Here is an 18792-nt window from a genome sequence, read left to right on the forward strand (position 1 = left end):
AGTGGACGAGAAGCTGGATATGAGTCAACAGTGTGCCCTTGTTGCCAAGAAGGCCAATGGCATTTTGGGGTGTATAAGTAGAGGCATTGCCAGCAGATCGAGGGACGTGATGGTTCCCCTCTATTCGACATTGGTGAGGCCTCATCTGGAGTACTGTGTCCAGTTTTGGGCCCCACACTACAAGAAGGATGTGGAAAAATTGGAGAGAGTCCAGCGAAGGGCAACAAAAATTATTAGGGGACTGGAACACATGAGTTATGAGGAGAGGCTGAGGGAACTGGGATTGTTTCGTCTACGGAAGAGAAGAATGAAGGGGGATTTGACAGCTGCTTTTAACTACCTGAAAGGCGGATCCAAAGAGGATGGATCTAGACTATTCTCAGTGATAGCAGATGACAGGACAAGGAGTAATGGTCTCAAGTTGCAGTGGGGGAGATTTAGGTTGGATATTAGGAAAAACTTTTTCACTAGGAGGGTGGTGAAACACTGGAATGCATTACCTAGGGAAGTGGTGGAATCCCCTTTCTTAGAAGTTTCTAAGGTCAGGCATGACAAAGCCCTGGCTGGGATGATTTAGTTGGGGTTGGTCCTGCTCTGGGCAGGGGGTTGGTCTAGATACCTCCTGAGGGCCCTTCCAACCCTGATCTTCTATGATTCTATGACCCTCCTCCAGGAGTGACAGAGCCTGGCATGTGCTGGAAGAAGCGGGGAGCTCTGGTGCCCACAGACCTGTCCTGGCAGCTTTCTCAGCAGCAAAGAAATCAATTCTCCCTGCCCCTGAGCAACCCACCCGGAGCTAATGGCAGCATTGGTGGGGGGTCCCAAACTTGGCACCAACGTCCACATTTCAGACTTTCCTCTCATGGCAATATTGCCCTTTGCACTAATCACTTGCACCCCTGCAGGGGCTCCTTGGACAGCGTTGGGAAGTCGGCCGTGATCGGTCTCTGTGGTTCGCATCTTTGCCTGGCAATTGAAAGGCTGCCGGTTCAAACCTCACTCAAGATGTGGCTTTCCAGCAATGAGACTCCAGTCCATTTTAACAGGAAGAAAATCTCCTCTATTCTGGTTTAGCCGCATTTGACTCCTTCTGTCCGTCTTCTTCCTCCCCCATCAGTCCCTTTCCTTCCCCATTGGGGCTATACAGAGGGGAGCCCCAGTCAGTGTCTGTCACCGAGAATCTGTATCCCATAAGGGGAGGGAGGGGTCGCTGTAAAGCATTGATAATGGGTGGGGAGAGGTGTGCGTGGTTAGGGGGAGAAAGGCTGGAGAACTAACAGTGGGGCCCAGAGAGATTTCCCCACAGACTGGGGAGATCCCCTGCTGCCCACCATCACCCAGCTATGGGAAGAACAACTTGGGATTGCTTGGGGAAGCCACCTTTAAAAACACAAGTGTTCCATGCTAATTACATTTTAATAAGACCAAAGCCTCCTCAAACCCAGTGTCACAATCACTGGGACGACTTTGTCCTGACATTTTACCGGCCGCAGCCACAAAGCGACTCAAATTACGGCTCCCGTTCGGCATCAAGGCCCACAGACGAACCCGGAGGCTTTTCCTTCCTCAGGTTCTGCCGTCATTTCATTGCTGGCCTGTTCCGAGATTCATCGTTGTGCAAAGCAGCGTCAGGCCCTGAAACTGGGCGAGCCCAGAGCAGAGGCTGCCTTCATTTAACCTTCCAAAAACCAACTTGCCGAAACATGGATTAGCACCCATGCTCCTCCAGCCGCAGGGGAGGCGCCTCATCTGGGCCCCCGGTGCCCGTGCTCCAGCAACATAAGACCATGGGGCCCTGGCTCCACCAAAGTCCGGGGCCCGGTGTCTCCCCCAGCCCCGCCTGCTGCCCCCGGGCAATTGAAAAGGGCCCGGGGACCCCCACCGCCATCACCGGCAGCACAAGGGGGCTAAGGCGGCTTCCTGCCCACCCTCGCTCCGTGTAACCCTTCAGCCTGTCAGAGTTGGCAGCAGCAAGGGCCGGGTTCAATATCTAGGGGATCCATTCCAATAACACAATGCAAACCGGCTCGAGCCCCCACCCAGTGACCTGGGACAAATATGTACCACCCCTGCTGGGCGCCTCCCAGAGGCAATCCTTCCCCTCTCCCAAGCACCTAGTCTGAGTGTAGCAAAAAGCCTTTTAATAACAGAGAGAAACAATGTGGCATTATGTTGGGGAAACACCACCAACAGGATTCATAACACAACCCACGAGCAAAAAAAAAAACCCACCCCAAGCAAATTGGGGCATGCCCTTTCCCTTTGGTTCTTGAGTCCAGCAACCCCAAATCACCCAACGTCCCAAAAGTCCAATGACCCAAAAGTCTCTGTCCCTGGTCAGGGCAGCCCCAAAGTTCAAAAGTTTATCTGCAGAGCTTTACCTCCCAACCTGGGTGGAGATGGGGGCGGGGGTAAAAGGCACCTTACATGATCTGAAGCTGACCGCCCCACAGCTCCATAGGCCTCCGCTCCACCAGCCGCCCCACGAACTGCTTCGCTCAGCTCCTCTCCGCGGCCCACCAGCAGCTCCCGCCGTCCCACGAACTGCTCCACCAGCCGGTCCACGAACTGCTCCACGTCCCACCAGCAGCTCCCGCCGTCCCACGATCTGCTCCACCAGCCTCTCCACAAGGCACTCCAGCCGTCCCGCAAACTTCTCCACAATAGATCTTCAGGCTCCCCCACTACTTAACACAACACTCAGTGATTTCGGCTCTTAGTCAGTTCAGCTCTTTGGTGAAATCAGCTTGTAGTATAGGAGCCTCAGTGATAGTACACCATTAGCCCGAAGTGAGCTCAGCAGCCTGTAACTAAACTCCTAACGAAATCAAAATTAGCTCTGAGATTCCATAATGAAGAGAAAAGGAAGGACAATTAGCATATAAGACCATCACCAAGGGGCCCATGCCACCAAATATTAATACATGTCCCCAACCTCTCTCAATTCACAGAGTTTTGGAACCCATGACCCTTGCTAGCGAGTGCTACTTAGTTGATGGTGAGTCCCTCCATCATAACAAAAGGCCAAGTACAGTTCCCAGCACAGTTCCCATAATCAGGGTAATAACAATTTATTCTTCCTGCCCCAATAACAGAGACACTGGGGATCCCACAGCAGCCAAAGTGACCAGTTGGGCAGCTATGGCCTCGTTCTAGGCGGGGTGGGTGTGTCTATGCAAATGAGATCGGCCCCTGAAGTTCTTTTCCACAACTTGCCAGACCTCACCACCAGATGTCAGGGTGAGGCTCACCCTGACACTGCTTACACTCCGTGTGGCCTGCCAGTCTCGGAAGCGGCTGGCACGTCCCTGCAGCCCCGGGGGTGGGGGGATCTCCACACGCTGCCCCCGCCCCGAGGGCTGACTCTGCCATCTGTGGCAATGGGAGCTGCTGGGGTGGTGTCCGTGGGCAGCGATGGGCAGAGAACCCCACCTAGGAGCTGCTGCCAGAGGGGGGTGTGGGTTGCTTTTGGGAGATGCCTGAGATAAGAGCTGCACCCTCACTCTCTCCTGCACCCCAAGCCCCAGCCCAGAGCCCACCCCCCTGCACCCAAACTCCCTCACAGAGTCCACCCCCTGCACTCCCTCCTGCACCCTACCCCCATGCCCCAGCCCAGAGCCCACACCCCACACCCAAACTCCCTCCCAGAGCCTGCGCCCGCACCCCCTCCTGCACCCCAACCCCCAACCCCAACCCAGATCCCGCACCCAAACTTCCTCCCACAGGCCTCCCCCCACACCTGCTCTCGCACCCCAACCCTCTTCCCCAGCCCGGAGCCCACCCCCTGCACCCAAACTCCCTCCCAGAGCCCGACCTGCACCCTCTCCTGCACCCCAACCCCCTCCCCCAGCCCAGAGCCCATACCCCACACCCAAACTGCCTCCCAGAGCCTGACCTGTACCCTCTCCTGCACCCCAACCCCCAACCCCAGCCCAGAGCCCACACCTGAACTCCCTCCCAGAACCTGGCCTCCCCACCCATTCCTGCACCCAACGCCCTGCCCCAGCCAAGACCCCACACATGCACCCAAACTGCCTCCCAGAGCCTGTACCCCTCACCCCCTCCCACACCCTAACCCCCTGCCCCAGCCCAGAGCCCACACCACACACCCAATTCCTTCCCAGAGCCTGCCCCCACACCTGCTCCTGCACCCCAACCCCCTACCCCAGCCCAGACCCCGCACCCTGCATTCCCTCCTGCACCCCAACCCCCTGCCGCAACCCACAGCCCACACCCAAACTCCCTCCCAGAGCCCAACCCCTTTCCCTCTCCCTCCCATACCCAAACTCCCTCCCAGAGCCTTAGGCAGATGTGGGGGGAGGTGGATGGGGAGGCAGGACTTGGTCCCATTCTGGAAACCACCAAAAATTGTAGAAACCTGCCGCCCCTGTCCAGCCCAACCTTCTGCGGGTGCCCCTCAGGCCGCACCCGTGCAGGGTTTGAAGCTTGCATTGCTTAAATTCCAGGACGCTGGGGGACTTCAGCTCCCCTTTGTCCAGCGGGAAACTTCACCCCACTCCCAACCAGATTCTTCTCCATGGGATGACTGTCGGGGGGCTGGGCCCCTCTTTGTCTTTTCTCTCTGGGACAGGCCAGGGTACCTAGAACTGGGGTATCTGAGCACCCAGGACCTTCTATGGAGATGCCCTTCCCCTTCCCCTTCTGTGGTCTGATCTGTCTTTGACTCCAGCCTGTTTTCTATCCATCGTCAGCACCATCCCAAGCCAGCTGCACCCGCCTCAAAAAGACAGTGTCCCCTGGTGGGTGTAAATCACTGAGCTCTCTCCTCTCTGAGCACTGACTGCCCCTCCGTCTCCTTGCCCCTCAGTCTGGGCAGACGGGACCTTTCCCTCCAGGGCTGGAGGATTCCCCCTTCTCATCCGCTACTGTCCCAAGCCACCCCTTGGGTGGGAATCTTAAAAGGACCAAGGTGACTTAGGAGCAGAAACCCCCACAGACCTTCCGTGCAATGGGCACCTGCCACGCACTGAGCAGGACTGAAACTCCTGCAGGGATCTGCTATTTCCACCTGCCTGTAAAGTCCAGCTTTCCCCAGCACATTTACTGCAGTGCACTCGGGTCACTGTTTCCATGGCTGACAGCAAGGAATCGCTCCCAGTTTCCCTTCTATCTGCAGCACGATTAGCCTGTGTCGGTGGTTAATGAGGTGGATCTAGTTGTCAATGGTTATTCATTCCCCACCTGGACAATTCACACAGTCCCTTTCCTGCTCAAATCCCCAGCACCTCCGTGATCCCGGTAGCAGGGCTTGGGTTTTCCCTGAGGCCCTGAGATTCTCAGGGTCCTTTTTTCCCTCCACCTGGAGTGAACTCAGCTTTTCCCCCATCCCAGACACTCCATGAAATAACAACAAGCAGCGTAAAGAAAGCAGGGAGGGAACATCTCCCGGCCAGGGCTAGAGGTGCCCAGGGCCCCCTGCTTCTCCATTGTTTCCATCGCAGAAGAGGAAGGTTCCTTGGAATTTGACACCCTACTTTGCACAAGGGACAGAGAAAGATCTTGATGTTCCTGCGTCTGCGCAAAGAAAATTGTCCTTCTGTGTGAAAGAGAGGCAGGAAATGGCCCCACGCTGGGACAATATCCTCAGGATTAAGAGCAAAGGACTCAGGCTGAGAACTGATTTAACTCCACTCATCTCATTTAACTCCTCTCATTAAGAAGTTGTCTTCCAGGGAGAGATAGCAAACTTGTGACATTAATCCAGACCCTGGGGCTTTGGGCTGCTTTAACTCTTGGAAAAAACATGAACTTGATTCAAGAAGGGAGAGAGGAGAAGCCTCAAGCTGCCTTTGGTCCAAGGCTGGTGTCTCCTGGACAGTGGGAAACATCCCACACTGCTGCCAGGGGATAGGTGGCAACTGGTGACGTCCCAGGGCTGGGATGAAAGGGGAATGTTGCGTGGACTTTATCATACACGCCCCATCCTGCTTCTCAGAGCCCACAGGAAAGCATCTAGAGATGGGAGAGCCATTACTCAACTGCATTCTCAGGAGAAGTCAGTAGCTATCCTTGAACAGACACTCAGGAGAGTAACCACGGCGGTTCTGCAGAGACATCTGGGTGCCAGAGGATCCATCTAGGTTAAGGAGTGCTGGGGGATCTGCAGGTTTTGCAGTGGGGAGGAGTCTCGAGGTCACACGTTGCGGGTAAGCTGGGACATTAGGGACTCCAGGATGTGAGGCTGGTTAAAATGGAACTGCACAAAAAACCTCCCCCTTTGCTCCCTGCTTTGCCCTGTCCCCGTTTCATGAAAATCTCCATCTCTGCCCCGGCTCTCAGAAACCCCCTCTCTCCCTTGGGTATTTTCATGGTTTCTTCTTTTTTTCATGGTCTTTTTCAAAGAATGAAACGGCCACACGATGGCATCAGAACCTAAGACATGAGAAGCCATGTTCTTGTTCAATGTGTATTGAAGCTGAACACAAGGGAGGTGTTTTTTCTTTGACTCTTAGCCCCCCCCACACACTCTAATCCACTCGACACCCCTTTCCTCCCACAGCCAGGAATAGAACCCAGGAGTCATGACTATTAGCCCCCCTAATCTAGCCCACTAGATCCTTCTCCCTGGGACAAAGGAGAAGCTCTGCGACCCTGTACTGTCCCTTTGCCTCCCTGCTTGTGCGGCACTTGAAACCCAATGGGGTTTCCTTGGGCAGTTTTGAATCTTGCTCCCAGGGAGGGTGTAATTTTAGGTGCAGGTTCCAAACAGCGCAATGAACCAGCCAGAAGGGGCAGGAGGTATCGGTGTAGGAGCTATTGAAATAATCTTAGCAACGTACGTCAGGGGAACCGTTATTAATGACGACAGGTTTCAGAGTAGCAGCCGTGTTAGTCTGTGTCTGCAAAAAAGGAAAGGAGGACTTGTGGCACCTTAGAGACTAACCAATTTCTTTGAGCATAAGCTTTCGTGAGCTACAGCTAACTTCATCGGATGCATTCTGTAGCTCACGAAAGCTTATGCTCAAATAAATCGGTTAGCCTCTAAGGTGCCACAAGTCCTCCTGTTCTTTTTTTTTAGTTATTAAAGAAGTGTCAGTAAAAGGTCAGAATGGGATCGTCTCAGTGTCACAGTAGAGGGCTCTGTGATGGTTTTCAATTTGTCATCCCACCCTAGCCACCACCTAGCACGTGTTTGAACCTCTTCCTCTCTTAGCGTTGCTCGTTATCAGAGAAGGGGAGAGAGAGTGAGCAACAGAAACAGAGACCTAGTGACTGAAGGAAACATTTCTTTGCTCTTTGCTTGGCTCTGTCAGTTATTTGGGTACAAACTCACCCCCCACCCACTGTCTCTGCTGGGCTCAATGGGCAGGAAGAGCTCAGCTGTCAATGGGACTTGGGGAGCTCGGGACATTACTGTGGCTTAACAGGGAAATCCTTGCTGATCTTAAATACAAAAAAGAAGCTTACAAGAAGTGGAAGATTGGACAAATGACCAGGGATGAGTATAAAAATATTGCTTGGGCATGGAGGAGTGAAATCAGGAAGGCCAAATCACACCTGCAGTTGTAGCTAGCAAGAGATGTTAAGAGTAACAAGAAGGATTTCTTCAGGTATGTTGGCAACAAGGAGAAAGCCAAGGAAAGTGTGGGCCCCTTACTGAATGAGGGAGGCAACCTAGTGACAGAGGATGTGAAAAAAGCTAATGTACTCAATGCTTTTTTTGCCTGTCTTCACGAACAAGCTCAGCTCCCAGACTGCTGCCCTGGGCAGCACAGCATGGGGAGGAGATGACCAGCCCTCTGTGGAGAAAGAAGTGGTTCGGGACTATTTAGAAAAGCTGGACGAGCACAAGTCCATGGGGCCAGATGAGTTGCATCCGAGAGGGCTAAAGGAGTTGGCGGATGTGATTGCAGAGCCATTGTCCAATATCTTTGAAAACTCATGGTGATCGGGGGAAGTCTCAGACGACTGGGGTGTATAAGTCCCATTTTGGGGTGTATAAGTAGGGGCATTGCCAGCAGATCGAGGGATGTGATCCTTCCCCTCAATTCGACACTGGTGAGGCCTCATCTGGAGTACTGTGTCCAGTTTTGGGCCCCACACTACAAGAAGGATGTGGAGAAATTGGAGAGAGTCCAGCGAAAGGCAACAAAAATGATTAGGGGTCTGGAACACATGCCTTATGAGGAGAGGCTGAGGGAACTGGGATTGTACTCTACAGAAAAGAATGAGGGGGGATGTCATAGCTGCTTTGAACTAAATGAAGGTGGATCCAAAGAGGACGGATCTAGACTATTCTAAGTGACAGCAGATGACAGGACAAGGAGTAATGGTCAAGTTGCAGTGGGGGAGATTTAGGTTGGATATTAGGAAAAACTTTTTCACTAGGAGGGTGGTGAAACACTGGAATGGGTTACCTCGGGAGGTGGTGGAATCTCCTTCCTTAGAAGTTTTTAAGATCAGGCTTGACAAAGCCCTGGCTGGGATGATTTAGTTGGGGATTGGTCGTCCTCTGGGCAGGGGGTTGGACTAGATACCTCCTGAGGTCCCTTCCAACCCTGATATCCTAGGATTCTATGATCATTTGGCCAACAACATGCAGCAAAGCACCCAACTCAGTTGCATGAATGCTCTATAAATCACTCCTCAATTATACAGAGACACCAGCATATCTCCCCAGCTCTCAGCCTTGCACCTCAGAAATGTACCATCTTACACGGCTCACGGCCTTCACTTGAAAAGTGTAAGCTCATTAATTAGTTCGCCACTTCATCAAAAATAAAGGGGACATGCACCAGCCTTTGTCATGTGAGCAACTTTCCCAAGCACTTTGGACAAACTCAGGAGTAAGTATAAAATAGTAAAATAAGTTTATTAACTACAGAAAGTTAGATTTTAACTGAGTATAAGTATTGGTCACAGAGGTCAAAAGTGCTTACATAACAAATGAAAACAGACTCCCAGTCTAAACTCTAATTTGAATATACTAAGCAAGAATTGGATCAAACAGCTTTTCTCACTCACTGGTTGCTCCAGGCCATGTTGAGTTCTTAATACACAGACTGAATTCCCTCTCAGCCTGGGACCAATCTCTGCAGTTCAAATTCTGAGTCTTCCAGACAATCTTCCAGGTGTTGAGATTGGGGAAGAGACAGGCCACGTGGGGGTGTCTTTGACTCTCATACATATTTTTTCTCCAGCTGCTAGGTAGATTCTTGCCGTGATGCTGGGGTTAGTTAGCCCCCAATATGGAGCAGCAGTTTGCCTCCTGCACCTTGTGGTAGGCGTGTTACAGCTCCTTCACTTGGACCCCGCACGGCAGTGTGTCCCTGTCATGGCTCCTTTCTATCATGCATCACGAAATCTGCGTGCGCACCTCGGGAGTTACACCGCAGAAAGCTGCTTTCCTGTGCAGAAACTTGCCCGTGTAGACAAGGCCGCAGAGGGCTTACATAAGAACACACGACAGGTCATAGACTGGGTCAGACCAATGGTCCGTCAAGCCCAGTGTGAGCACATGTAGGGGGTCTCTCCTGTGTGCGTTCTCTGATGTGTGATCAGGTTTGAGCTCTGATTGAAGCGTTCCCCACACTCAGAGCATGTGTAGGGCCTCCCCCCTGTGTGGATTCGCTGATGTGAGAGGAGGGATGAACTGCCAATGAAGTGCTTCCCACACTCAGGGCATCCATAAGGTTTCTCACCTGTGTGGATTTTCCGATGTGTAATAAGGTGTGAGCTCTGCTTGAAGTGTTTCCCACACTCAGGGCATCCTGCCTGCGCCAGAGAGAAAGGAAATCTCAGAGAGAAGAATGGAAAAAGGGATGAAGGAACCAAAATGTGTACAGGACAGATCAAACCTATCAGGAGCTGATTTTCCCTTCAACCTTCCCCAGAGGAGAGAAAGGAAGGGATAAGTTCTGGGTCCGTATCTCAGACGAAATCTCAGGGGACAGCGAGATGGGGGAGGGACCTGCTGCCAGTTGTCAGTCAGGATAGGTGGGAAGCCAAGAGTGACCTCTGCCTAACAATCCTGAACTTGGAGAGCTCACAAGGTCTTTGTAGGGCATCCCAAATGTTTCCTGTATTCACCGACAGTTTGGGGGTTGGTTTAACCAATGCCTCACCTATGCAGGCAGCTCTCGGGAGCACTTTTTTCTTCGAGCCATGAAGGTCTGGGACGCACGACTCCTCCCCTCGTTCCAGCTGCGAGATCACATCAGTTCTGGAAACTGGAAACCCTGCTCAAGGCAAAGAAAACAAGGGAGGTCAGTGGAATTTGTGGGATACTTGTCACAAAGAATATTCCATGCTTTTAAGCCCAGCTCACTTTTAAGTAGTAACGTCCCAAGGCCGGCTTCCTTGGCTCAAAGTGCCAGGAGATGATTATTATCAATCATATTCATTACCTTAGTGCCTAAGGGCCAACTAACAGTGGGTCCTCATTTTGCTAGGCACAGTACAAACCGAGAAGCGTTGATGGCCCGTGCCCTGAAGAAGTTTCAATCTAAATAGACAAGGCAGACACAGAATGGGGGAAGGGGTAGAACCCACCAGCAGAGTGAACTCCGTGAAGGCAAAGTGGCAGATCTGATTAACACAGGCCTAGATCTTGAGACTATCGCATTTAATGTTACAACCAGGGCCAGTGTTTTCCGGAAATTGTCGCTAGGACTGCATTTTTTTCCCAAAATTACTCTTTGTTTCTGGAATCACCGTTAATATCTGGAATTGCTGATCAGAGGGTGGGTGGGGCATGCAGGGTCACAATCCCCCAGATTTGTCCCTGGAGACACCTGTCTCCTCCCCAGGGCACAGGCTGGCTGCGGTTGAGACTTGATGCCAATTTCTTCCCTCCTCATACAAGTCTGGGATCAGCAGTGGGACGCCAGGCTCTCTCATCATGCTGCAGAGAGGACGGCACTCACAGCTGCTCGCGGCCGTGTCCACAGCACCTCTCCCCTGCTCATCTGCCCTGTACACAGCTGGTTCATGCCCCGTCTCTCCAGCGCACAGCTGGCTTTAGGCTCTCAATACCCAGTATCTGAGCCCCACCGCCCCCACACAGCCGGCTCCTGTCCCCTCCCCCCAAGGCACTTTCAGGCTTTAAAGGATTAGATATTGCTCACGTTTCTCAATTACTCTCTTTTCATTGCCTGCAAACTCTTGCCCTAATTATGACTGTTATCTGTATATCGAAGCCAGCCCTTGAAAGCATGAATTCTTCACAGACTATGATGCCGAGATGCGCCACATGATACTAGGAAGGGCTGCGGGATGGGTTTCCTGTGCAAGCTGGTATCACTACAGGGTGATGAATGCCAGATCTCAAGGCTGGTTATGCAGAGCTCCACCTTTTGAAGCTTTACCCAACGCAGAAAGGGGTAGGGACGGATTTCCCCTCATTCAGGAGATTGAAGATGACAGACTTTTGGGGGATAAAGAGCTGAGTTTGAGCTGACTGAGGGGGGTCTTTCTGGGCTACAAACTCACAGGACCTGATAACCACCAGGAGGTAACCCTTTAAGAAAGGTTTTAATACACTTTGGAACCCATCAGGGATTCCCATGAGGACCGCTGAGGGAATGAAGGGAAACACGCATTTGGATGCTCTTCTTCTTTTATGAGAACGGGAACAGGAAGGGCAGGGATATCACTGAATGCAGGATCTCAGCAGTACTAGGTGTCAGGATAGCACCATATTGCAGCCCATTGGAAAACACAATCCCAACTACACATATAAAATGATGGGCTCTAAATGAGCTGTTTCCACTCAACAGAGGGATCTTGGAGTCACTGGGCGCAGTTCTCTGAAAACATCAACTCAGTGTGCCACGGCAGTCAAAAAGCAAAGAGAATGTTGGGAATCATTCTGAAATGGATAGATAAGAAGACAGAAAATATCATATCGCCTCCATATAAACCCATGGTACACCCACATCTCGAATACTGCCTGCAGATGTGGTTGCCCCATCTCAAAAAAAGATATATTGGAATTGGAAAAGGTTCAGAAAAGGGCAACCCAAATGATTACAGGTATGAAACTCTTCTGTACGGGGAAAGATTAAAAAGACCGGGACTATTCAGCTTGGAAAAGAGACAAAGGGGGGATAAGAGAGAGGTCTATAAAATCAAAACTGCCGTGGAGAAAGTAAATAAGGACGTGTCATTTACTCCTTCTCAGAACACAAGGACTAGGAATCACCCAATCAAATTAATAGGCAGCAGGTTTATAAGAAACAAAAGGAAGTATTTCTTCACACAATGCACAGTCAACCTGGGGAACTCCTTGCCAGAGGACGTTGTGAAGGCCAAGATTATAATAGGGTTACAAAAAAAAAAACAAAAAACACCATGAGAAATCTATTGAGGACAGGTCCGTGAACGGTTATTAGCCAGGATGGGCAGGGATGGAGTCCCTAACTTCTGTTTGTCATAAACTGTGAATGGGTGACAGGAGATGAATCACTCCATGATTCCCTGTTCTGTTCATTCCCTCTGGGACACCCGGCGCTGGTCACTGTCGGAAGACAGGACACTGGGCTAGATGGACCTTTGGTCTGTCCCAGTGTGGCCATTCTGAAATACTAGGGAATCTAATGAGTCCAGTGCAATGGGAGGGAGTAAGAAAATCCCTGGCTGTGGAGAACACTGGGAAATTAGAAACTATCATTCAGAAGCAACAGACTCTAAATAGTCTAGACAAGCAGAATGTGAAAAATAAGAATCGGGGTCATGTGACTTCAGGAATGAGGGACTCAAAAAACCAAGTCCGCAGAGAAGGTAGATTGTGGCTACTGCACATGGGGATGGGGGGAGCAACTCTCCAGGTCTCAAGGATTTTCACCAGCAACCGAGGCCGTTGTCCCATGCACGGGGCAATCCGGAGCAGCGAGGAGTTGTGTCATCTGTAATCCTGGCTGAGTTTCAATGCTCTGCTGCTGGAGCTCCCTTGTCTGGATTCCCCCAGCCACCATTCAAGGTCTGTGTGATCAGCAACCCTGGACCAGCCGCTCTGACCCCAGCAGCCTGCTTCTTACACCCCAAGCACATTCTGGTCTGGGTGGAGAAGGCTCAGGGTTTGAGAGAAGGCCAGGGGTAGGAAGCTTCTGTTCGTTATGCTGGACCTAACCCCCCGTTTTACTTGTGCAAACAGGAGATATTTCACACTGTGCGATTCTGCTCCTGTGCTCTCTTCCCACAGCGTTCAGCAGCGGGGAGGGTCTCTGGTCGTGTGTGTGTCACTGGCATGCTGGGGTGATGCTGGAACAGGACAGAGCAGAGGTGGCATTGTGGGGGTGGCGTGAACCTCATCTCTTCCGTTCCCCTTCCAAGAACCGAGGGGACAGGAATCCTTACCCAGCGAGGTCACATTCTCATAGGTCTCCTGCATGACGTCTCTGTAGAGGGCTCTCTGAGCGGGGTCCAGCAGAGCCCACTCTTCCCTGGTGAAATACACAGCCACCTCCTCGAAGGTCACCGGCCCCTGAAAGAGCAAAAGCCCCACACTCAGGACCTGCTGCCCCACTCACAGCCCCACTATTTGTGGGGGAGAGGAGCCAATCAAATGGAAACTCTGGGTGGACTGCAGCCAACAGAGTCCCACCCCCAACCCGCTCAGAACACCCAGGAAACACCAGGGGGAGGGGGCGAAGAGACACCCCTCCTCTCTCCCAGCAGATCCATCACACACCTACTAGCCACAGACTGATACCGGAGATGCTGCCCCGAGCAGGGTCTAGGGAGAGATCTCTTGTAGGAAGCCCAACACCCTCCTCCTTGTGAAAAGAAAAGGAGGACTTGTGGCACCTTAGAGACTATCCAATTTATTTGAGCATAAGCTTTCGTGAGCTACAGCTCACTTCATCGGATGCAAACTGTGGAAAGTGTAGAAGAGCTTTTTATATACACACAAATCATGAAAAGAATACCTCCTCCCACCCCACTCTCCTGCTGGTAATAGCTTATCTAAACTCATCACTCTCCTTACAATGTGTATGATAATGAAGGTGGCCCATTTCCAGCACAAATCCAGGGTTTAACAAGAACATCGGGGGGTGGGGGGGGCAGGAAAAAACAAGGGGAAACAGGTTACCTTGCATAATGACTTAGCCACTCCTAGAGCTGGATATGAAGCAGGGGAATCTCCCCTAAGCCTGACTGGTGGCTTCCCCCTTCGTATTTCAAGGCACCCGCTGGTTAGTTGGGTCAGGCTCCAGCACTACGAGTCTGGTCCTTTTTCCCAGCCCCATCTAGGTAGGTTATTTTCTGTTCACCAGATTGGAGCATTTCCACCTCCGAACCTCATGGGTCTCTTCCTAGAATCTAGGCCACTTATTAAACAACTCCCAGCAGGTCTGCCACCCCCTGGTCTCCTCCCTTTCTCCACCCTGTGCATTTCCTGCCCCGCTCCAACCTCCAAACCAGACGGTGCAAACCTTCCCCTCTCCCGTGTAATTGCTGTCCCTCTCCCTCCTGCAGGAACAGATCAGAACCCCCTCAATAATCCCTACCTGAGCTGGCTCCTCTGCAGCCATGTCGCTCCCTTGTCCCATGGGAGGACGGGATGAACCGGAACGAAACGTGAGTGTCGTTCTGCAACCTGGCTGGGCAAGAAGGGCTGTTGTGGAAGTTTAGGAACGGGCATTAGTTCATTTCACATCACGCTTCCCCCAGGCTCTTTCCTTGCAGAGCGAGATCCGAGATTCTGCCGTGCTGAGAAAATGCTCAATCTCTGGATTACAGCAGAGACCTGGCCCCTCCTGCCAGGCTAGGCCCACAGACACACTTTGAACCTCCCTTCTCCCTCCTGCATCCCAAAACAAAGTCTCTGAACGCAATCCTAGAAAAAAACAGAACCAAAGGAGTCCCTTTCGAGGATTCCCTCTGACACTGACCCCACGGCAGCCACACCCCAGCAGGAGGGACATGGAGTCAGGAACTGGGTTTTCCGTTCTCTCATCCTCGTCTTGTCCACAGGAAAGTGATTCTCCCCACACTGCAGTAATACATCTGTCTGGGCAGATGAGAGAGCTGGAAATCTCTTTCAAAACTCTTTTATCCCACGGACCCTGTCAGTCTCTCTATCTCCTTTTCCCTGTGCCCTCTCCATGCCTGTCTGCTCGGAAACTATCATTCCTGGGTTGTTTGCTCCCCCATGGCTGGATTTGCTCCTGCAAATGGCAGGAGAAATGGGGTGGGGGGCTGTTTGTGTAGAGTCATTTTTTATTCCTTCACTGCCGGGCTGAGATTTCCCCGTTGCCTACCTAGGACCCCCACCTGCCCTCCACCAGGATCTGTCAGCCCATTTGCCTGGGATCCCCTCCTCCGGACAGCAGGACCCCCTGACGATTTACAGGAGGACCCCTCACTCTGCGCCAGGGACTGCCCCACCACAGCTCTGTGCACTGGGTATGGCAATGGTCCCAGGAGCCAGCTGGGCAATCCCAGACAGAGCCCCTGGCACAGCACCAGGCAGCGTCTAATCCCCTGCCCCACCTGCCCAAGACACCCCCACCCCCACTGGTCTGCAGCCAACAGGCCCCCAGCAATACCCACCTCCAGGACCCATAGCCTGAGGGCTGGGCACATCAGAACTACCCCCCGAAACCCCAAACCCTCCAGAAACCACCAACCTGACTAGGGCCCCCCCTGCCCAGCCACCCAGAGGGCTCCCCCTACCACAATGCCCCTTCAGCTCCCGCTGCAATCTCCCCACAAAGACACCTGCCCCCCGCCAGCAACAATGTTCTCTCACAGTGTCTGGTAAGTGGATAGAAAGTTATCACCACCCCCTGCTGGCCAGTCACACAGGGAGAGGGAGTCCGGGGGGACGCCTCTTTAAGAGGAGAAGGGAAGCCATGGACGGCCAAAATAAGTAAGACATTTCCATACTCTGTCACTAGCAAATAATGGCCACCGTGGATCCACCCCAGAGTTGGCTACAGCTTTGCACTGCGGGAAGCCTCCGCTCACGGAGACCCTTTGTCATGGGGTTTGGGATATTTCTGGACCACGCTGCACTCAGAGGGACCTCCTCATCCCGTGCCAGCTGGAGAAAAGAAAAGGGTCCAGCCAACTCTCCTGTTACCAACTGGGAACCACCCATCCCCCAAACAGGGGGAGGCCCCTGGCTTTGATGGGTATTGAATATATGGCTAGTCTCTTTTATCAGCAAACATTTTTAACAGAGAGAAAGGAGGGAACAAATGATTCTCAAAGGAGAGGGAAAGATGTTCATTGTTGCAGGGGGGTTAATTTCCCAACCACGATGGAGAAGGACTCAGGGCGACAGGTTCCCCCCAAGGAAGGACAAGTTGCTGGGATTTACAGACATGGGGAACAGCCCCAAACCCAAGAGGATTTTTAATTGACATTTGATAATGACATCGTAAGAGGGAAACCTGAGATTGGAGGTCAGCGTTCAGAAATGAAAGAGAAAGGTTGGAAATCTGAGAGATTTTGGATCCATTTATGCAAATTATAGAGAGGAAAGTGGAAAATGAGAGGGATTTTATAGCAGTTGTTGATAGGAGGTAAAAGCTGAGTGTATTTCCCACCACTATTTGGTCAATGAATAGAGCGGAAATGGGCAACGTTGGCAAACGTTTTAGATCCATATTCAGGAATCTGAGAAAAGGTGTAAATCTGAGATTTTCGTCGTAATTTATAATTACAGAGACAGGGAAAGCTCTCAGGGGCATATTCAATTAGAAGGAGACAACTAGAGTAAAAGTGGGGCAAACGTTGAGGGTATTTTTTAGGAATCTTTGAGACATACGGAGAAAACGTGTCACAAACTACGCAACTGAGAACATGGGATAAACGCCAAGTCCGGGGGGGCTTTTATGTAGCTATTAAAGAACTAGCTGGAAAAGGGGGACCGTTTGTCATATAAAATCCAGCCCTGTCCAATACATAAACAGAAAGTGATGGTCCCCCCACGGCCCCCGTTCACCTGGGCAGCTGGGAGCCCTCTGAGGGGCTGACTGAAGGGGGCGGGGGGGGGGAGCTGGAGGGCTCCCTGGGGGCGGGGAGGGGGCGGCAGTGGGGGATGGGCAGGTGGGGGGTGAGAGTCACTTTACTGCCCCCCCCCGCCCAGCGCTCCCCCCCCCGGGGTCTCCCACTCACCGGGTCGGGTCCCAGCTGGCCAAAGCCCCCCCGGCACGGGGGGGTTAATGACGGGCCCCACCCCGCACAGACCCCGGACGGGAGCCGCAGCTGCTCCTCTTACAGATGCGACACGAGGCAGCGCCTGGTCTGCTCCAAGCCCCGCCCCCAGACGCTGCCGGGGCCACGCTCTGCTCCAGGCCCCGCCCCCAGACGCTGCCCCGCCCCTGGTCTGCTCCAGGCCCCGCCCCCAGGCGCTGCCCCGCCCCCGGTATGCTCCATGCCCCGCCCCCAGACGTTGCCTCGTGTCGGGTCTCTCGGAGGAGCAGCTGCGGCTCCACTCTGCGGTCTGTGCTGGGGGGGGCTCGTTATTAACCCCCCCGTGCCCGGCCGGGGGGGGGCTTTCTCCAGCTGGGACCAGCCCCTGGCTCTGCCCGCCCCCGACCCGGTGAGTGGGAGACCCCGCGGGGGGTGGAGCGCTGGTGGGGGGGTAGGAAAGTGACTCTCTGCCCCCGGCACGGCTGGGATTGGGGGGGGCAGAGACTGGGGCCAGGCGGGCGGGGTCCCTTGGGGGGTGTTGGGGGGAGAAGCCGGAGTTGCGGGGGGTGGGGGTTGAACTGTCTCTGTGCAGCCAGGAAATTCCCGGCGGGGAAGTGGGGGGCGGCGGGGGAGTTAATTGGATCCCCTTCCCCCCCCCACGGGCACAAATGCCCCCCAGTTTTCCCCTTTTCCCTCTCGGTAGCTCCCACGTGGTTGTAAACTCCCCCCCACCCCCCCTTTGATCCTCTCTCTCGTCTCCCCTGATCCCCCCCCCGTCTCTCCCTCCTCCTCACATGTCCATTGAAACTCCCCTCCCGTGGGGGGGGGGGCGGGATTTCCCTCCCCCCCCCCGTTTTATCCGCAGCGATTTGTCCCGGTGTCGGTGGGAAGTTGGAGCCCGGAGCCATCCCCCAACCTGGCTGCCCCGGCGTGGGGGTGGGAGGAGACGCTGGGTCTCTGCCGGGGCAGGGAAGGGAGGGGACGTGTCCCCCATGGGGCTGCCCCCGATCCCGGCTTCCGAGTCCCACTTGCTGCCCCCCAACTGCAGCACCGTCGCCCCCAGGCCCCACCTGCCCCCCCCACCTGCCCATCCCCCAGTACCGCCCCCTCCCCTCCCCCAGGGAGCCCTCCAGCTCCCCCCCCCGCCCCCTCCAGTCAGCCCCTCAGAGGGCTCCCTGCTGCCCAGGTGAACGGGGGCGGGTCGGGGGGGTACCATCACTCTCTGTTTATGTATTGGACAGGCTGAATTTTATATGACAAACGGTCCCCCTTTTCCAGCTAGTTCTTTAATAGCCACATAAAATCCCCCCCGGTCTTGGCGTTTATCCCATGTTCTCAGTTGCGTAGTTTGTGACACGTTTTCTCTGTACGTCTCAAAGATTCCTAAAAAATACCCTCAACGTTTGCCCCACTTTTACTCTAGTTGTCTACTTCTAATTGAATATGCCCCTGAGAGCTTTCTCTGTCTCTGTAATTATAAATTATGACGAAAATCTCAGATTTACACCTTTTCTCAGATTCCTGAATATGGATCTAAAACGTTTGCCAACGTTGCCCATTTCCGCTCTATTCATTGACCAAATAGTGGTGGGAAATACACTCAGCTTTTACCTCTGTGACGAAGTGGGACTGTTCTTAACGTTTCCTCTGAATAGTGTGGGGGTGCCTCAGTTTCCCCTATGAAGT

At 53.2% G+C, this 18792-nt stretch overlaps 1 protein-coding gene across 1 annotated transcript in view; it reads right to left on the reverse strand.

The window, feature by feature from the left end:
• The window catches only part of LOC144258246 (uncharacterized), a 640730-nt gene that overhangs the window by 413140 nt on the left and 208798 nt on the right, over positions 1 to 18792 (reverse strand). Inside the window, 1 exon segment of the mRNA XM_077806661.1 lies at positions 9477 to 9680. Coding sequence (XP_077662787.1) covers positions 9477 to 9680 — 204 coding nt within the window.

Source organism: Eretmochelys imbricata, chromosome 28, assembly GCF_965152235.1.
Source record: "Eretmochelys imbricata isolate rEreImb1 chromosome 28, rEreImb1.hap1, whole genome shotgun sequence".
NCBI classification, from domain to species: Eukaryota; Metazoa; Chordata; order Testudines; family Cheloniidae; genus Eretmochelys; species Eretmochelys imbricata.